This window comes from Ambystoma mexicanum, chromosome 4q (genome assembly GCF_040938575.1).
Source record: "Ambystoma mexicanum isolate Mex_15411 chromosome 4q, UKY_AmexF1_1, whole genome shotgun sequence".
NCBI lineage: Eukaryota > Metazoa > Chordata > Amphibia > Caudata > Ambystomatidae > Ambystoma > Ambystoma mexicanum.
This window is the reverse complement of record NC_090928.1, coordinates 265,445,719-265,465,293: the sequence shown is the minus strand read 5'-3', so window position 1 is coordinate 265,465,293 and position 19,575 is coordinate 265,445,719. Positions and strand designations below refer to the sequence as shown.

General features: G+C 43.8%; 1 protein-coding gene across 3 annotated transcripts in view; it reads left to right on the top strand.

Moving 5' to 3' along the window:
• The window catches only part of MERTK (MER proto-oncogene, tyrosine kinase), a 538,988-nt gene that overhangs the window by 358,505 nt on the left and 160,908 nt on the right, over window positions 1–19,575 (top strand). For all 3 annotated transcript variants that reach the window (XM_069607839.1, XM_069607838.1, XM_069607837.1), the window contains exons 14-15: window positions 13,821–13,913; window positions 17,322–17,440. In XM_069607839.1, the coding sequence (XP_069463940.1) occupies window positions 13,821–13,913; window positions 17,322–17,440 (212 nt within the window). The remainder of the gene's footprint in view (window positions 1–13,820; window positions 13,914–17,321; window positions 17,441–19,575) is intronic.

The window sequence follows — 19,575 nt, the reverse complement described above, 5'->3', positions numbered from 1 at the left end:
GGTGAATGTGGTGGAGGGTGGCAGGACGGCAGGTACTGGTTTACATTTTCGAGCCTGGGAGGTTAAATCCGAGGGAAGTTAAGGGAAGAAGGAGGCCTTGTAACTATTGATGTTAGGATGCCGAAGATGGCGCCCATACAGGTTGGTACATTCCTCTCCAACCCCCACAGTGCTGGTCCATGTGCATAGTGCAGGGACGGACGAAGAGAGCTGCAATGGGCATAGACAGCATAACATTGTAGATGGGAATCCATCAACATGGAGCATGGCATTTCACCTCAGGGTTCTTAGTGACATCATAGACTGCTTGAGCTGTATTCCTGTCTATCCAATGTGACTTGGAACCTGAGAGCTATAAATCCCTGTTGGTGAAAGTTACCAGTCTACAAGTTGCCGGCCTTCCCATTGAATGTCTGCTTGGACAATAATAAGCCAATCCAATCGCCTTCTCTAGCAGTGCTGTAACAGTGTGCAAACTAAGTGTACTTGTCTAAAATGTAAAGGCAAACATTTTATTCGATCAGGTGCCAATTGTACCTGTGCAGTTTGTGATTACATCATATATATTGTATGCCCATTTCTGCATCTTTGTACTGTGGTGAAGTCCCCTGCCTGGTCATATCTACCAGTAAGGCAGCCGGTACCACCCCAAAACAGAGCATGTTGATGTGGGGTTGGGGGCTGTCTGAGGAGAATCCACTGGTCACCTTCCCTAGGTCCCCATCACATGGCAGGGGTCAGTCGCAGTGACTCACCTGAAGCCTGTCATGAGGGTCTAGACCTGCCCCAACTCACCATTCCACTAGGGCAGCTCCTCCCCTGCCCAAAACCCTGGTGAGACCTTGCAAGGTAACAATTAGGTCCTCCAATCGCCAATTGAAAGAGACTGCAGCCCGTTTTAAGCAAACCTCCAGCTCCAGTGTGGGAAAAGGTGTATTTCCATTTTAGGGAACATGCTTTCATTTGCTATAGGCTGGTAGAGGGAATTTCAAAATAGTTAGAACTTCATCCAAAACATTAAGTTAGTCATTCCAAAACTTTAAAGGGACATTTGATGAACCAGGGGGTCCTGTGGATACTATTTTGCAAGCCTACAGCTTTATGACCAGGGACCGGTGACACAAGGCAAGTGAAATGTTTTGCCCTAAACGGTGCAGCCCTCAGCAGTGGTGCTTATAATAGATTTACTAGTTGAAAGGTTGTCTCTTACTTTCTTCCTCCGCTGGAAGAGGATGTGGCTTGCCAGGTGCAACTGGACAATAAATGTGCATCTAGTTAAATGCCCTGGACTTCACTCAGTAAAAATTATGTGTTCAGATCAAAAAGCAGGTAGTGAAGTTTTATTGTCATAAAATTCAAGCCAACTTCACATCCTCTCAATGTAAATTTGCAGCATTGGATCTTCCATTGCTTCTTATGTTTATTGAATAATATTTCCAGCATTTGAAGGGTTGTCACTTGGGTGCATCCATCACTGTTTCTATGCTGCTGCTTGCAAACACTACAGACTGTTATGCAACTCCTGCAATTTAACCAATCCGACGACTGGTCAATTAAGAGCAAGAATGTCTTCAGCTGTTTTGCTTTCAGTACCTGAATGCTTTTGCCTGCAGAGCCAAATTTAAATACAGATTGTTTGAAAAACATGCAATGATGCATCATAGTTAGGGGGTCAAAGATCAAGTACACTTCTGTGATATAAATAGAAAGCCAATAGTCACATGATGTCACTTACACGACTCCTACACTTTTTGTGAGTAGCACCAGTGGACATCTGATAAGGTTAATAGGACATAGTAGGAATAGTTGGTTATTAGGAAATAGTGCCTGGTATAATGTAATGTATTATCCATCTCTCCTGCCATCTTAGATTTCTTGTTATCTGCCAGCAAAAGATGATCCCTATGCAATGTGGCCTTCATTCATTGAGCTTTTAAAGAGACCTTTTTCACCCTTTTGTTAGACTTTGAACTTTTCGTGCAGTTTTTGCACTCATTTCCAACTTACATGAAGAGTAGAGAAAATGTTTTTGTTTGAGCTCTGATAGTTTTTCCGCTCAATTGTCCTACTGCTGTCTAATGCGTATTCTATTTGTTGCATGGAAGGGTCCTGTCTAAATGCAGGACCGGCATCAGGGGCAATGGCAGCTAATGCCAAACTCCCCGAATGTATTTGCTCCACTCACAGCCAAACAGGATTACATGCAGCTGTGGAACCTGTAGGTTTCTCAGAAAGCCCTGAGATTGAAATTTCAGGAATCGGCAGCAAACATAGCGGGATTCAAACATTCTCAGTCTTGCAGATATGGAAGACGAGGCGGATATTGCATTGCATTTTTCCATCCACTTGTGTCAACATTCAGATAAATATCAAAGAGAGAGGATATCCAGACAAGAAAATTATATCTGAGCAGCCCTTTTTGAAGAATTTATTTTACAAAAGACATCTTTGGTATAATTAAAAATATATTGAATCTCCACCACTATTGTAAAGGAACTAGCCCATCCAACTGTCAGAATAACATCCGTGGGGCAAAGGAAGCCGTGTACTTTGGTGTCAAACTCATTGACATGTATAAAGGCATCCGTTAAACAGGACACCTGGGCACTGTCTGATGAACCAGATTTTAGAAGTCCTTTATTAGTTGAGTTCCCAAAAGACCAAAACACTTCGCACTACTAAATACCTTAGACCCTGATAAATGCTGTAATCCCTAAAGAATTCCTGTGGCATGGAAAGTCAGCACCAAGACCCATGGTGCAGAGAATTTGCTGATGTTATCAGGGTAACTAGACGATTCCAATTTTGAGGGAGCGTGATCTTACAGGCTTCGGTGTTAGGAGAAGTATTATGAGGAAGGAGTCTACCTGAACCTCTTTTAATAAGGAAATGTGAAATCATTGTAGTATCGTGACCATCTATGAAGCAGAGTAAATAACTTCAATATCCTCTCCCACATATGGCATGACCGCATTCTTTGGTCTTGTGCATTCTTATGGCAGAGCCTAAGTGTTTTATGCTTTGGTAGAGTCCACTACTTCTACTTCTCTCCAACTTCCTATTTCAAATGCCTTCTTGAATCTAGTGATGATAGTGTCTGACAGTATCTTGCTCTATGAACTCAAGTCCTTCTTGTGCAGCGTATATTTGTGATACCTTTTCTTCTTATAGACCCTACAAATATGGCCACAATCGGAAGATTTCCCATTTTTGAGAAAACATCTACTAGGCTTTCTCTAGGTTTTGTCTGCCTCGTTGGCAATAATAACCTCAATTAAAGCAATAATTAGAGTACGATAATATATAGAGAATCTGAACATGATTGAGAGCATCCTTGCATTTTTTTGGAGACTATGCAAGTTCATATCCAACAGGGATCTGCAACATTTGGCACTCTGGATGTTTTGGACTACAACTCCCATCAACCCAGCCCAGCATAGTTACATTTAAGGGATAATGGAAGTTGTGGTTTAAAACATCCGGGGAACAGTACATTGCTTGCCATTCTTCTACAATATGCAAAATGATAACTATTGAAACCCGTGGGTTTGATATGTTTGTTGCTGTTTCAGGTTTTAGGCTGGTATCTTCTGGCACAACACTTAGTGGGCCTTTACGGGCAAGCGATCCCACCTTCTTTCCATAGGTGCAGTCATAAGCTACTGTCAGGCATATTGATGAGGGTATGCCTTAGGAAACAAGGTGGCAAGCCCTGAAAACAATGCAGACAGAACCAGCCATTGGCAGCCCTAAGTCTAGGAGTGTAGTGCCCATATTAAAAGGTATACACGATGTAGATGAGACCTCCAACAGAGGGTTCCTTGTGCAATGCATCTTTCAAATTCTAACCCTACCCAGGTGGGCAAATTCCTCATAAAGAGGGGAAATAATCTGTGATCCAAAATCTTCTGCCGAGTGAAAAGTCTATTTTCTCCTACCTCCCGTTTCCTACTCACAGAACTCTAGTCTGAGGGGGTGTTTAAGTGTAATTGCTGAATGATAGAAGCTGAACATCCGAAATAGCTAAGAATGCTGATCAAATTTGGCCATTTGTTTCAATTTACCAAAATGACTCCCAGAACTCTCCAATGCTCTCACAGTTGCTCCTTTGGGAAATTAAACATTTCCTGCAAAATGGAGCAGTGATAAAGGTCTTTTTACGTAGGCGAGACGAGACGAGACGTTTTCGGTACACACTAGATGTGGAAGTATTAAACAAGTGGAGTATACAATAGAAGATTTCAACATAGTCATGGTTTAGATGTTAGGTTCCTATCACGATATTCAAGAACAAATGTCTTTCTCTTTAAATCACAAAGTTCACATCCCAGCAAGTAATACACTGATATAGTATTTATGTTTTACTGTGAGGAAAGTGCATTATCAATTCAAATTGTTAGATATCAGATTGACATATTCACTAACTGGGGTCATCAATCTCTCGCATGTCAAACTCTTTTTGCCTTCTTTGTATATCTTCTACCTCCGACATTCTGGCTGTCTGTAATGACGAATAAACTAAGTTGAATAAAAAAGGAGGGGTGGGTTCAACCATTTGCATTTATTGTTGGGACTGTTGTAATTGTTATTGCTGCTGTGTCCCATATGAAATGAGGAGAATGAGCCTGAGGTATAGATTGGTCCTCTGTAGGTATTGGTGCGGTGACTGTAAAGCGGGGCTTGTGGTACTTTGTCAGGCTGGCATGTAATGCCATCTTTGATAAGACCAGACATTAGTGGCTGCCTTTACCCTAGACCGTTACATGATAAGATAACATAAGTATTTGCATGAATAACGGTTCTTCTATAAGAAAGTTTACCAAATAAAAAGCCTTTAGATTGACTCAATGGCACACAACAGATTTGCCATCAAACGTATGTGCCCCCAGGATGTTTTGGACCGCAACACCTGTTATGGGAGTTATAGTCCAAAACATCTGGAGGGCCACATAATGATTAACCAATTAAAAAAATATTGATTCCAGTTGCTACCGGTGTTTGGCCATCATCAGGCGTAGACCAGGTGCGTATGGTTTCTTTCAGTAGACTAAGAGAAGAACCTAAAGTTTAGTTTGGAATTGCAGTGTAGAAGAGAGGTGTCAGAAAATAGAAAGAATGAGTGAGGGTAAAAATGGCGTTTGCCCAGTGTTTCTAGTAAACAAGCATTACCTGTAGGTCAGATGTTATTTAAAGAGGGGACTCTTGAGTTTGCAGTTGAATGGAAGATGGCCCCGATATATGATATGATATGATAAGGCATTTGTAACGCGCCTATACACAAGTGTTTCAAGGCGCAACGAGGCAGGGAGGGGGGAACAAGGGGAAGACAGACAACGATCCTACTAGGCCAGGTGTCATTCAGATCGCGCAAGTGCAGGGGTAGGGGGGAGGGAGAGGTGCATGGGGAAGGGGAGGTGCGAAGTGCAGTACAAGGTAAGTAGAATAAATAAATAAAAGGGCCAGCTAGTGGCAAGTGCAAGGTAAGTGCAGAACAAGTGCTGGGAAGGGGGGCCTGTAGGGATACAGAGACAGTCCTGCAGTGCAGGGGTTGCCTGGGAGGCAGTGCAAGTGGAGAGTGGCTGGGCCCAGGACCGAGGTCGGTGAGAGTGGCCCAGTTGCAGATTCAGTGCAGTTTCAGCAAAGAATTAGCAGGGGAGAGGGAGAGAGAAAGCAGAAGCAAAGAGGAAGGTTTTGAGGTGCTTCCGGAACCGGAGATGGTTCTCAAGTTTCAGGGGGGCAGGAAGGCTGTTCCAGAGGGAGGCCCCTGCCGCAGAGAGAGATCTACCCCCAGCTCGTTGCTTCGAGAAGCGGCTGACCCTGAGGGAGTTGGAGACGGATGAGCGAAGGGCTCGGGAAGGAAGATATTTAGGAAGCGAGAGTTGAAGGTATTTAGGCCCCAGGCCCCAGAAGGCCTTGTGGACAATGCAGAGGATTTTGAACTTTATCCTCGCAGCCACTGGGAGCCAGTGTAGAGATTTCAGTCCTGGAGAGATACGGTCCCTGGGCTTGAGGCCAAGGACAAGTCTCGCAGTTCTGTTCTGGATGAGTTGCAGAGGACAGAGTGTGGAGGCAGGCAGATTAAGATAGAGGCTGTTACAGTAGTCCAGCTTTGAGAGAACCAGGGCTCGGGAGACAGCGAGCTTCTGGGGGAAGGAGAGGAAGGGAAGAATACCTCTGAGGAGGTGCAGCTGGTAGTGTGACTTCTTAGAGACGTCAGATATATGAGGAGAGAAGGAGAGTGTGGAGTCGAAGATAACCCCGAGGTTTTTTGCCTTGCAGGTAGGAGCAGGAAGAGAGCCAAGAGAGGCCGGCCAGAGAGCTGCAGGGAAGGAGGGAGTGGGTGTGCCGATGAGCAGAATCTCAGTCTTACTGGCATTAAGGCAGAGGTCATTGGCGGCACACCATTCCTGGATAGCAGACAGACAGTCCGAGATGAGGGAGGGAGAGGAGGAGGCCGAGGGTAGCCTGAAAATGAGCTGGGTATCGTCCGCATAGCACTGAAAGTTGGGGCAGAGAGCGGCGATGCGGTGGGCAAGGAGTGCCAGATACTGGTTGAACAGCCAGGGGGAGAGATTAGATCCCTGGGGGACACCACAGGTGGAGAAAAAGATGTCAGAGAGGAAGGACCCGAGTTGGACCTGGGAGGTGAGAATGGTGTTCCAGATGGGTTAGAAATTTCCCAGACAGACCAATCTTGACCTTCTGGGATGTGGCTGTTTCAAGATCAAAGTTTCCATGACTTTCCTATATACGCACTATGTTTCCCCGGGTTTTCAAGGCTGTTCTGCTTTGTAGGTGTTTAATTGATGGGCACTTACATTTTGATAGTCTTGGCATCCAAAAGATGCATCTTAAGTGGAGTTGGAGGGTTCTATGTGATTTAATCAGAGGGATTTCATCGAATCCCATTTCACCTATGTTGCTTGTACTGCATTTTACCATGGGACGATACCCCTTCCCCACATCTCCACCCTTCTAGATACCTAAACCCACCCCCATTCTACGAATTTGCTGTAAAATGCGGTACAATACTTATGATGAAATGGGATTCAATAAAATTGCCTTGCGAAGAAGGGGCATTACTGAGTTGGAGAGAACGGGCCTCTTTATGAGTTTGGCGGTACTCGTGAAATTACTGGCACCCGGCAATGGGCAATTACTGGGGTATTCCGAACCTGGCGGACCTGGTAATTACCCATTGCCGGGTACTGGTACTCATTACTCCCCAATCCCATTTGAGCCCAATAGGGCTCAAATGGGAATGGGGAGGTCAGATGCACCGGCACCATTCATGAATGGTGTCGGTGCATCCGTCGAATTGTGCTCGCGGGTGTCGGTAGCGGGAAGAAAGGCACCTACGAGCACAACTCGTAGTTTGCCGGTCCAGTAGCAACAGTGCCGGTAGCTTACCACCACCGTTACTACCAGACCGGCAAACTTGTAATTAGGCCCAATGTATTTGAATCAGGATGAAGCAATGCGTTCAAAGCAAAAAATTGCAGCAGAATGTTGTGTGGTTTACACACCCGTGTCCAAGAGTGAAGAGTGGGAATAAATAGGAACTAGATCCAGAACACAAACATAAACAGTACTGCTAAACAGCCACGTTAACATATGTCAGTGGCTGGCATTCATCGGATAGGAATATTCAATGACTTGGCCTTAAAGAGAGAGGGTCTGATGAAATGAACTAAGGGAACAACAACTGGAAAACTTCAATTTGCTGTAAGGTATTCCTTCAAAAGCTCGGTCTTGTATAGAAGAACAATACAAGCATTAAAGCTGCACATCGATGACCCAAACAGGACTGAAGGCAAATTCTAGAATAGCTCAGGAAATCTTTAAAATCTCTTCCTCCTCTCCACCACAAACAGAGGAGGATACATAAATGTATCGTTCAAATTGGACTAGAAAGGTTTGCTACAGTAAACTTCTTCACCTTTCAAAAGTATCTTATATGAAAATATTGCATTCTGCCCACGGTCTTTGCAAGAAGTTGCATTCCATCCAAGCATCCATAATTGCTTCTTGGATCCAAGAAAGTGGACATTTAATTCTTCCATGGAACTCAATGAAAGTTAACAAAAAGCTCCACTGTTCCAAATTGAAATGGAGAAGGTTCTGCCTTTGGTGTCTTGCTAATCATAATTCAGTAAACTGTAGCCCAAAAGAATACATCTGTTTTTCATTATTCTCTGGGTAGGGTTTATCGTCAGGCTATTGCACTGTAGAGAAAGATATCTGCTCACTGTGCTTTAGTTAAAGGACATTTACACAAGTCTTTACTAAAGATTGATAACATTCAACAGCAATCCTGCCTTGCACCTAAGAGATGACTCTTGTACAGACTTATTATTATTACTAAGGTATTCATTGAGTCCAGACCTAGCTTCATGAAGCAACAGAGTGCTTTACAAGTCATAAGGGGAAGGACACAGTGAAGTAAGCAGAGATGCAAGGCAAAGGATGCTAACAATGGGGGAGGGAGAGGGTGGGCAATTCATTTGGCAAGGAATCTACAAGCAACCGGGGAGGAAATGGGGAGCAGATCACCCATTGTCAGGTTAGGTGAGAAGTGGGGTGCATGTGGACGCAGGTGTTAGGGAAGAGTTATTCCTCGAAGAAGAGAGTCTTGAGCTTCTTCCTGAAACATAGGTGCAAGGGGGCTAGTCTGCTGTTGATGGGGAGGAGGTTCCAGAATCTGGGGGTGTAGACCAAGAAGGCATGTCTTCTGGGTCTTTCCTTCATTTGCCGTCGGAGTTGAAGTCTGCACATGTCCTGACTTACGGTGGATCGTAGTCCTCTGGAGATGCTGAGCTTCTCAGTCATGTGGCTCTGGTACTTCAGAGCAACAGCCGTGCAGATGATGCGTGCTTACAGCGGGAGCGAGTGCAATTCGCCAAGGGTTAGGGTGATGTGGTCACATTTGTAGAGGCATAAGATAAATTTAGCTAAAGAATATTTAATACAGCCTTCCTTCAGGTGAATAGAACGGATAAAACAGAGTCCTTAATCAAACATGCAGCTTTGTGTGTTTGCTTTGGTTGTGATGCCAAAAGTATTCCCCCCGTAGGGGCTGACAGACGAATTGTGCTGGTTGTGTATTTCGTGGATGTTTAGAGCATATTTTTACAGTGAGATGGGGTTGCATTTAAGTGGATGAGCTGAAATTACTGGATACCCCTTCTTGATACCCTCGCACTCCACCACAACCTGTCTTTATCATCCGTTCCCTGCTCCAGTGCAGTGGTCTGCGATGGTGCCTGAAACGGTGGAAGTTTAGTCCATAATGTCGAATAGAGCCTTCTAAAGTTTGGAATTACTAAATGGGGGTATTCTGGGAGCCCCTGTTATACCCAGAGAATAATTCAAGCAAGCCAAGCATGTGAATCGCTGCATGATATCAGTGGCACACAATCCTTGCTATTAACATGTTGAATGTTTTTCTCATGGCATCATCGGTGAAACTCTAATTCTCACTTTGCATTCAGTGGCATCAACCATGAAATTGACAAACTAAAGGGAACTTTATGGAAGTGGAACAAACACGTTATGGGATCTTAAGAAGGAAAAGTCAACAACTGATAACAGACCTGTGCTCTTCCTACATCAATGAGAATTTGAGAATGAAATGACATCAGCATTTAAGACCATCATTGCATGAGCCATCAGGACCCCACTGTCCTTTGCTCAACATTGAAACTTAGCCATAGAACTTGTTTGTAATGTACCTTGGCGCCACACAGAAACCAAGAGCTTCCCACTAAGGCATACAATTTGCTAATACTACATGTACCAAGCTGAGCCCGAAGGATTTGGATTCCAATCCGTCACCTGTGTGTATTTATGTTTTTTTCATAGTATAACTATAGTTGACTAGCAACGATGGAGTGCTGTACAGAAAAAAGGGGTGTTCGAAGTTGCAGAAAAAATGGAAAGAATGCAGGTGTCAGAGGTGGCCCAGGTGGGGGTAAGGAGGCTCTGCTTCTCAGCAGTCTGATGATGTGTTTTTAAGAGCTCCAACTTCAATTCCATCGTCAAGTGTAAGAGAGAGGGGCAGCATCCCCACAGCATTGTATGAGAAGGTATGTTCTAGAATGTCTTGGGCTTCGAGTCGAGTTCTAACACACTGTGCCATTTCTTGTCTTTAATGGTGGAATTTGTGTGAGATTTGAATCCTGGCTTTGACATATCAAGTTGCTTTGACTCAAACATGGCGTTTCACTTGAGATATTAAATTAAGAGTGTCCCACCAAGTCAGGGGGCAAGGAGTGCAGATTGTATCTGTCAGTAGAAACCCGCTTTTATTCCTGCCTCTCATGCCACTCCAGCAGGCTGATTTTCTTTTGGCCGTGCCCTGGGTCACAAATTCCCAACTTGGTACCCCACCGCCCCCATACCCTAGCCTCCCACACCTCCCACCTCTCTTCCCTTGGCCCTTGTCACACACCTATCTGCCCGCCCCATCTTCTCAGTCCGTATCCTGGCTGCTCCCACACAGCCTTATGTCTATTCCTTATGCAGGGCATGCTTGTTTGTAGTTTAAAAAAAAAATCGATCCTGCACGATAGGTGCAGAAATGATTTCTTTTACAAAAACCTACAAGCACCTATAAGCACTGTGGGTGAAGTCTCACAGGTATGCACTTTGTTAATAGCGTTAATCACCCCTTAATGGTCCGAGCCCTCACTGAGGCCCCTAAATAACAGTATCATTATTAAAGGAGTAAATGGGAGGGCAAATGGGGCACTTGCCCTTGACCCCTACCCTGGAGGGGGAGTGTTGGGGCAACAAGGCTGCCTGATCTAAACAGGTCAGTTCCCATTGTTTTCCCAAACTTAAATAGCACACGTCAGGATAGTTTATGATGTGCTCCTGAGACTCTAAACATATTGCCTCTCTGTTTTTGACAAGTACATTCTGGTCCGATCAATTCATACTGTAATGCTTTCTGTGTTCACTGTGGTATACATATTTCTGTGTGTTCACTACGCACACAGCTCCTATAGCATTCTCACCTTTCTGTGGGAATTATATTGATTATGTGCTATAGCCAAAGTTGAAATGCAGAGTGATAAATGTGATTGCCACAATGGTTCAGAAGATAGCTCAGTGTGTTAAGCACTCATTGCAGACATCTGTGTACATATGCAAGATTACAATATCAAATTCCAGCAATGTCGAACCAGACTTCCCTATGTCTGAGGTTTATAAACCTGCATGTATATGTACTTTGTTTTGTGGCAAAGCAGGTGCTATTTTCAGCAATGTTCCTGCACCATGCAGCAGTTGCTATAAAAACCTAACATAGCTTCAGTATGGGAAAGGTCTAGAAATGAGTTTCTTTTGTTCAGATGATGAGTTGTAAAACCTAGGCAGCCACCTCCAATAATGAGCATAAAATGTTCGCCCGAGAGCTGATTAGGTATCCCAAGTTCAAGTCTGTAAAAGCAAAGTGTTCCTGCTTTTATCCTGGCTTTGCCAGCAGTTGATGCAGTGCTCCTGAAGGTAACTCAGTGTAGAAAGACTCGAATGCAAGGAGTACTGAAGTTTGAATGAGGATAGAAAATGCAACAGTCTTAAAACTGCGAGAATATTTTCTATGGATTGAGAATAGAATTTCTATAAATAAACTGAGAAAATTTCCCTTAATTGCACTACAGTGTGAAAATCCACTTAAACCTTTTAGCGTGGTAAATTGATTAATTGTACTGATGCAAATATTTGTTGAAATAATTAAAATATTTTTATACAAAAAATACTGCATAGGCATTGGGGGTCATTCAGACCCTGGCGGTAAGGGGTTAACGGCACCGGTAAAGGTGCTGGAGCCATCAACACCTTACCGCCTCATTACGAGTACTGGTTTTACCAGGTGGCCTTAGCCGGTCCCGCGAGCAGCCCGGCATGCTAACAGCGGGCCCGTTGTTAGTTAGCATGCTCCCCATTCCCATTGAGCCCTATGGGGGCTCGAATGGAAATGGGGATGTTCAGGGTCTGAGTTCCTTGAATGAGGAATTACCGGGCCCTCCAAGGTCGGAATGGCCCGGTAATTCCTCATTCAAGGAACCTGGACCCGGTATCCGGTAAGAGGGTAGCCATGCCGCTAATAGCAGCATGGTTACCTCCTACCTCGTAATGACCCCCATTGTCTTTGTAACAAAGTTAAAATTGTATGCTACAGAGTGTTTTATTATCTTGTGAAATAGAGATTTGGAACCAGTTAATCAAGTACAAACCTTAAACGACATAGGACCACCCAAGCAAAATGGAGTAATGTGATCCTGGAGAAATCATCAGATATCACTGACATTACTGTGCTGTCTTCTGTGAAAAGGTGTGCCTTGTCACATGCCAGTGATATGATAGGTTATTTATAACAAACTTAAAACCCAGAGGTTTCTAAGCCTCGGACCTGGGGATCGAACCTGTGTTGCTCCGTGTCGTCTTGTTTCCAAGGCAAGCATGTTGCCCCTGATTTATCCTCCCGAGACTGGAATTGATAAGCCCTTTGCTTGATATTTCTTTTTATGTAGGCCATTTGAGTGGAAGGCGTTCTAAACAGAAGAGCAGACCGCAGGCCTCTTGCAAGTATATCTTAAATTCTGCTCATTTGATACAAAAAACGTTCGTTTTTTTGTACAATTCAAAGGTTTTTCTGCACGTTTATAAATAATTTAGCCAGCCTGTCTTTTAGGTGTATTTAAAGTTTAAGAATATAAAAAAGAAACCCAGATGAAATCTTTTAAGATCACATCAGTTAGACTGCTGCTACTTATAGACTTCCTTTGATGATGGAGACAAGGAAGCTAGTAGAATCTCTCCCACTGTGTGTAATATGCCTTTACGACATTTTGTTTTAAAAAATGGTCATGTTAAGTTTTGTGGTTTGTGTACTTTCCAAGTCAATTCTATAAAGTGGGATTCTTGTAGTTCATGGTAAAAACTGGAAATGAAAGTGGTAAATTGTATAAACTTCAGAGCCTTCACAAATCGCAGCATCAGTGCTTCACCGAATTGTGATCATTACCTAAGCTGTCAAAATTACCAGTCCCTAAATCTTTAGTTTCATTTGCAGCCTATGATCTCCAAAAAAGCCTCATTCATGGTTTCAATGGCTATAATGTTGCTTCCTCGATAACAATTGCGAGCATTGATATATTGCACACCACAGCCACTTGTTTATTTTCTCTCTAGTGGCAACACTGCTTAAAAACTATGTCCCTCTTCTACTTTGTCTGCATAACAACACCTTCCTGGTAGTTTCTAATCTTCATCCACTATGTATGCCAGGGCATTTGTAGCTTTCGCCTTGCTTCCAATTGGTCTCCTGTGCCCGTGCTTGAGCACGTTTTCCATTCTGTGTGGCAGCTAATGTCCTCTGTCCATTCTGGATTATGTGCACCTTTGTCTTACTACCTCGGTGCTGCATTTATACTCTGGCCGCTACACCCTCCTTGTGGCTGCTAGTGATGAAAAGTGTTCTATTCCCATGCCAGAACACAAGTACCCTCATCGTGGACTGCTAATGTTGGCCTTGACATGGTACTTATCATTCTGATTACAGCAAGAATGAAGAACGGAAGGGCACTGAAAGGGAATACCCACGCTTATTGTGATTGCTGCCAAACATCATATAAAGCTATGTGTTGTGATCACGACCAGATATTCTGCATTCCTTAATTCCTGTGGTTCATTGGAGGGGGGGCACAGGTGTCCAGGCCCCAAGAGTGCTTAAGATGGCCCCGGTGATATACTGAGAGAAACATATCTATCGCTCCTTATTAATGACATGTCCTTTCCCCCCTACATGCTTGCAGTAGAGAACTTTTCCCAGCGAGAGATTGAAGAGTTCCTGAGCGAGGCAGCGTGCATGAAAGACTTCCATCATCCGAACGTCATCAAACTGCTAGGTATGTGAGCAGCTGCGAATGAGAGGGAAGTCCTGGGGGGGGAGAGGAGGGGCGTAAGGCACCAAGTTGAGTCCATCTGGAGTTGAGTGATGTCCCTGTTATTAATTGGACCCATCTTGCAAATTTGTGGAAATCTGTGCTGAGGTTACTCGGTTACAAATTTACAAATGAGGAGTGCTGACAGCCATGGTATGATATATGATGTGGCATTTATAACGTGCATGTACACACGTGTTTCTAGGCGCGAAACATGGTAACTCATGTTGTGGTACTGGACTCTTAGTGCCTTTAGTTGATTTTTTTTCACATGCATATGTCAGATCCATGTAATAATAATAATACATTACAATAATAATAATAATAATAATAATAATAATAATAATAATAATAATAATAATAATAATAATATCATCCATGTAATAAGATCAGGAGAATAATGTAATCTGCATTGCAAATGAAGAGGTAACATTGAAGTGATAAAACCTAATTTTGCTTTTAAGATAATGGAAGCAATACAAATGTTAAAGTTAGAAAGTAAAAAGGACAGTATGAAGTTGGCAGTAATGGGAAAAACAAGCAGTATTTGCGAACACCCACCACTTTGTTCACCCACCTGATTATCGGGTGTGGGATATTTATTATATTCAGATTTCTGGGGAATACTGTACACAGCAAATAACGCCAGAATATGAAGAGAAAGACCACAGAAAAATGTATTTCCACGTAAACTTTGGTGGTAAAGATTGGAAAACCTCCACTGAATTTTTAAAAAAATGTGTATCCTGTACTTAAAGGAAGCACAAGTGCATCCTTCACTGCAACAAGACATTTCTTCATGGGGACAGCCGAAGGGGGGTGATGCCCACCTGTGCAACCCCTTTCCCATGTAATTCTGCAAAGGGCAACAATGTACCCCTTTCCGCAGTAGTCTTATCCGCTACTGTGCGCAATCATTTCCCCTCTTCAACCAAGCATGGAAATTGATCAAACGTTAAATCCAAATTCTGCATGCGGTATTCCAGGAAATCCTCACTCGTTACCACCAACCCGGCGAATTTCTCATCGTCAGGTGGAGACCCAACATTACCGCAAGTTGTAATAACAATTACAGAATGCAGTAATGGCGGGTCAAGTCCACCAATCATATATTTAGGTCCTAAATGTATTATTATGCTTGGTTTACTTGCAAAAAAGAAAATGTTCTTTTAACATATGTATTTTCTTATCAAAGAGATGCGTTTGATTCCTTATTGGTTGACAAGTGGAGAGCCGGATCCCTCCGAAACCCCTTCTTTTGTGCATTAAAGTGTACTTCCAAAGCAGGCAAACCACCCCACCTCCCAAACCACCAAGCACTCTTCCACCCCACGCTATCCTCATCACCTACAGAAACCACATTGCTGTTGTCGAGAATTGTTGTGCTTTTCGTGATGGTTCATTTCATGGGGTCTTTATTTAATATCAAATTCAAATGAGTTTTGCTTTCTATATTTTTAGCTTTCTTTCAGGAGACTTTATTTGTATCTATTTGTTTTCAATATCCTTCATATTCGTGTTCCCATTAAAACACTGGAGTGTGTTTCGAGCGTCCTGGTTTGTGTAGCGTGATTGCTTGTCCCTTGCTGTTGAATTTCTTTTGAAGTCACAATCAAGCTTAAGGCTGCATGGTGTCAGTGATATGATAGGATAGTTTATTTATAACGCGCTTAATTCCCAGAGGATTCTAAGCGCGGTCCCAGGGATCAAACCTGTGTTGCTGCCTGTTGACTTGCTTTCAAGGCGAGCACGTTGTCTGTGAGCTATCCTGCCCTGTTATGCCATGTGTGCCTTTAGCCCATCTAGCCTTAAATGCAAGGAACATTACAGGGACGTAGTGCTGCTCTGTGCCTGTTCTGATCTCCCTTTTCAGAAAACTGTATTCCTCTCCTCTCCTCAAGGGATGTGTCTGTTGAGGCCTCTTGTCTTTGGGCGGCTTTGACACCCAACTTTGATCTCTGATGTGCAACTTATGTCACCTACAGTAAGTTGCCAGGCCTTGGACTGGAAGCCTTGTGGGGGCCCCCCATACATAGTCGTTTTGTGGTGAATCTCTCATCTTTCAATGTATCTTCTCCCTACGCTTTCTCTATTGTAAACCTGCCCGTAATAGATATCAATGTCTCCATGGTGTTTTATTTTGAGAATTCAAAATCAAGCAAAAGTAAAATGGTTGCCAGTCTATGGAGCATCGGATGTTTTTTTTTTAATGACAGATTTTTGGTTGGATATGTGGGTTGGGAATGTGAAGTATTAGGAACATGCAGGTCTTTTGATTCAGCGTCGCCAGATCAAGGCCTAATCATGAGCTAGTTTCCCTGTGAGTGAACAAAGAGCAGCGTGTGCTCGCACAGCGACTGCTGCGCATGCTGAATGCACTGCTTTGTTTAATGGATGTGTCCCAATGCCTTCTAGGTGTCTGGTGCTGGTACTTGGAATGTTAGTAGTCGTTGCTATTTCCATGTTCTTCTCTCTGAAGCAACAATCAGAATGTTACTTCCATATATTACTAGCAAGCATGACAAAATGGTGGGTTATTTAATGTGGTCTACTATAAAAGTATACTATGAGGACAGGTGCACTTTGGATTGAATTGATTTACATACCAATGGATTTTTAGCTACAGTAATTATTAAACGTATATCTCAAAATCTCATGTCATCTGCCAGAATCCTTTTGAGCCCCTTTTGTAACAGGAATAAGACCAGCCATGATTTGGAACTATAAACGGTGTTAACGTTCTCAGCTGCTTCCGGGTCATGTATGGACCCGGGCTGGTGTGCTGGAAGCTTCTTCGCCGGCACTGGAATTACTGTCCGGTCCGAGGTACCAAAAAGATCTGGGCCTGGTTTTTGTTTATTGACAACTTGGACCAAAGGTTACAGCTTTGCTCCTTTTAGGAAGGACACTGCTGGCTGTCAACCCTTCAAAGTGACCAATAGTTGGTTCTGTGCAGTGTGTGGTAACAGTAAAACCAATGGTATTTGGAAATACCACCTGTTTTACCACCCACAGAATTATGGGTTTTGAAACCCGTTGAGAAAAATACACCAGGTTGTAAGCGGGGTTTAACCTCCACTTACAATGGCGGCATTGACCCATTCAGAATTCCCAAATTTGGTAATTCCGCATAACCCAAGTGGAGTCCAATGGGACACCAAAATGGGTAATAACTCTAGCGCTAAATGACGCAGTGATTTACCGTTACCACATGGGGCAGCAACTATTACCTGTATTGAGGCACTTTGTGTATAGCCAGCCTGTGTTTTAAATAAGCCTGCAGCTTGCAATCTGTGGAAAAGCATACCACTCTTCTAAGGCACCCCATCTTGTGCTGAGCCTCTGTGACGCTGTTCTCTTCTTGTGTTTTAGGTGTGTGCCTAGAGGTGAGCTCCAGACAAACTCCTAAACCGGTGGTGGTCCTGCCCTTCATGAAGTATGGGGATCTGCACAGCTTTCTGCTCTGCTCCAGACTCCAAACGGATCCGCAGGTGAATGGCGTTCAAGTGCTCCTTAGAAAAACACGGTATTATAAAAAAGGAAGAGCTGCCAAACTGTGCCTCCAAGTCCTCCAGAGAAGGATTGGTTGGGGTGAAGGTGTCTTTCAGTGAGATCTCAGGTTTAACATGGCTCCTAGGTGGGCGCTTCTGAAGGTGCGCGCAACCTTGAGGCAGATTGGTTAGTTACTTACTTAGTTAGTTATTTAGTTAGTTAGTTAGTTAGTTAGTTAGTTAGTTAGTTAAAGGATCTTAAAGGCTCATGAGGAGCACCCTGCATGCCCTTAAAGGATTTTTATGCCATTACATCCCTCTAATTGTATGCCATTACATCCCTCTAAGCACAGACGGGAAAAACAGGGCTTAATGACATACTCTGCCTGTTTTCAGGTACAGCACACCAGTACACTATCGTAGCACGGTATGCCGTCCTTTCGCCGACACCCGTTTTTACGGCGGGTGTTTTGCCGTGGGAGTTTTTATGAAAAAAACGTATCAACATTTTTTTTTAGGGGGGCAAATAAAGTGTTGGGGGAAGGGAAACAATACAAAAATAGTACAATTAAGAGGGGTTCGGGGGGAAACCCCCCAAAAATAATCTTAAAAAATGTCGGTGAGTTTTTTCGTAAAAACTCCTGGGGCAAAACACCCGTCGTAAAAACGGGTGTCGTCGAAATGACATGGAACCATATCTCATTTTAAATGACACAATTGCATCGTGTGACGCATATTTTACAGTTGTCATGGTCATTTGTCACATATATTGCATATATATGATATATATGGTATGTATGTGATGCCAGCACATATATCACCCTACAGCCTCAGGATGCTACCACAAAGGCAAGATGCAAGGACAAGACCAAATGGATTCCTTGTATTTGGGCATCAGTAGCATGATCCTTTGAGAACACATGGCAGCATGGAAACACGGCACAGCTGTAGCTTTCATTTTGCCCCATGACCCCTCAACTACAACCAGGGATGCAGCATGCTATTGCTAGGATGGAGTGTCCCCCACCCTCAGCCAAGGCGGCACACAGACTTAAGTTCATCACTTTTACACGCCATTAAAAAAGATGTTGAGTGGAAAATGAGGCCCCCACAGAAAGAGGGTGACAAGGCAAAGATTAAGTTAATAGCCCTGTTTCACATTATGATGACAGTAGGTTCAGTCAGAACAAGTCAGCCGAAAGGTTGTCACCCTCACACAGAGCAAGGGCCCCATCATGTACCGCCCTCTGAAGTGGGGTCACAGCTATCACAATAACTGCTCGCATACATGACCCAGGCATTGTGCGATAAAAGCTTGTCTTCCCTTTATGCCGGGGGTAACATCTGTGGAATTATATCTCATACTTAGCCCACGCCCTCTAGCTGTAATAGGCTGTGCAGCATTGTCAGCATATCATACCAAATAAAGTCCATGGTATATGTTTGCAGAAACATTGATTGCATTTCTAATGGATTCTTTTCTCCCACGGGTTCCTCATCTATGATATCCTAACCAGTGAGCAGCAGTTCTTTGGAAATGTTTATGCCACCAGGGGGTGCAGCGCAGCTCCGTCCGTCGCCTCTACATGCCCTGCGCCGAACATGATGTCGGGGCCAGTACATATTGAGGTGCATGCCCTGTGACCTCAGTTCCTTTTTTCTGCGCACTCTGTTCACTTCAGAAACATGCTTGTCGAGTTTTCAAAAAAAATGTCTTTGATGCCATGTCCAACCCTGCAAGGCCTCAGGTTTCAATGCATGCATGAATTGTGGCTGGCAGATGTCATTATCGGATCCACACCGGATTTGCCTTTATTGATTGGACGAGGAGCATGGCACCTGAAGCCCCTGCGGAAACAAGAGGCAAAGGTCTTCTTCACCTATGTCCACAAGGGATGGGTGAAGTCGCGCTGTCTCGTTTGAGGTCGCATGGCACGGAATGATGATCTGAGGGGAGGTTGCCCCCGTGCAAGGAAAGAGAGAAGGAAAAGAAGAAGAAGCATCGCTCCAGAGAATCTCCAGAGAAAGCGGCTCAGGCGCCCTTTCTGACTCAGTCCTCCATGAGAACAGTTTCGCCTTAATATGCTTGACATCTTTGCAAAGGCGATGGCGGCTTCAGCGCCGTTGGCTCCGGC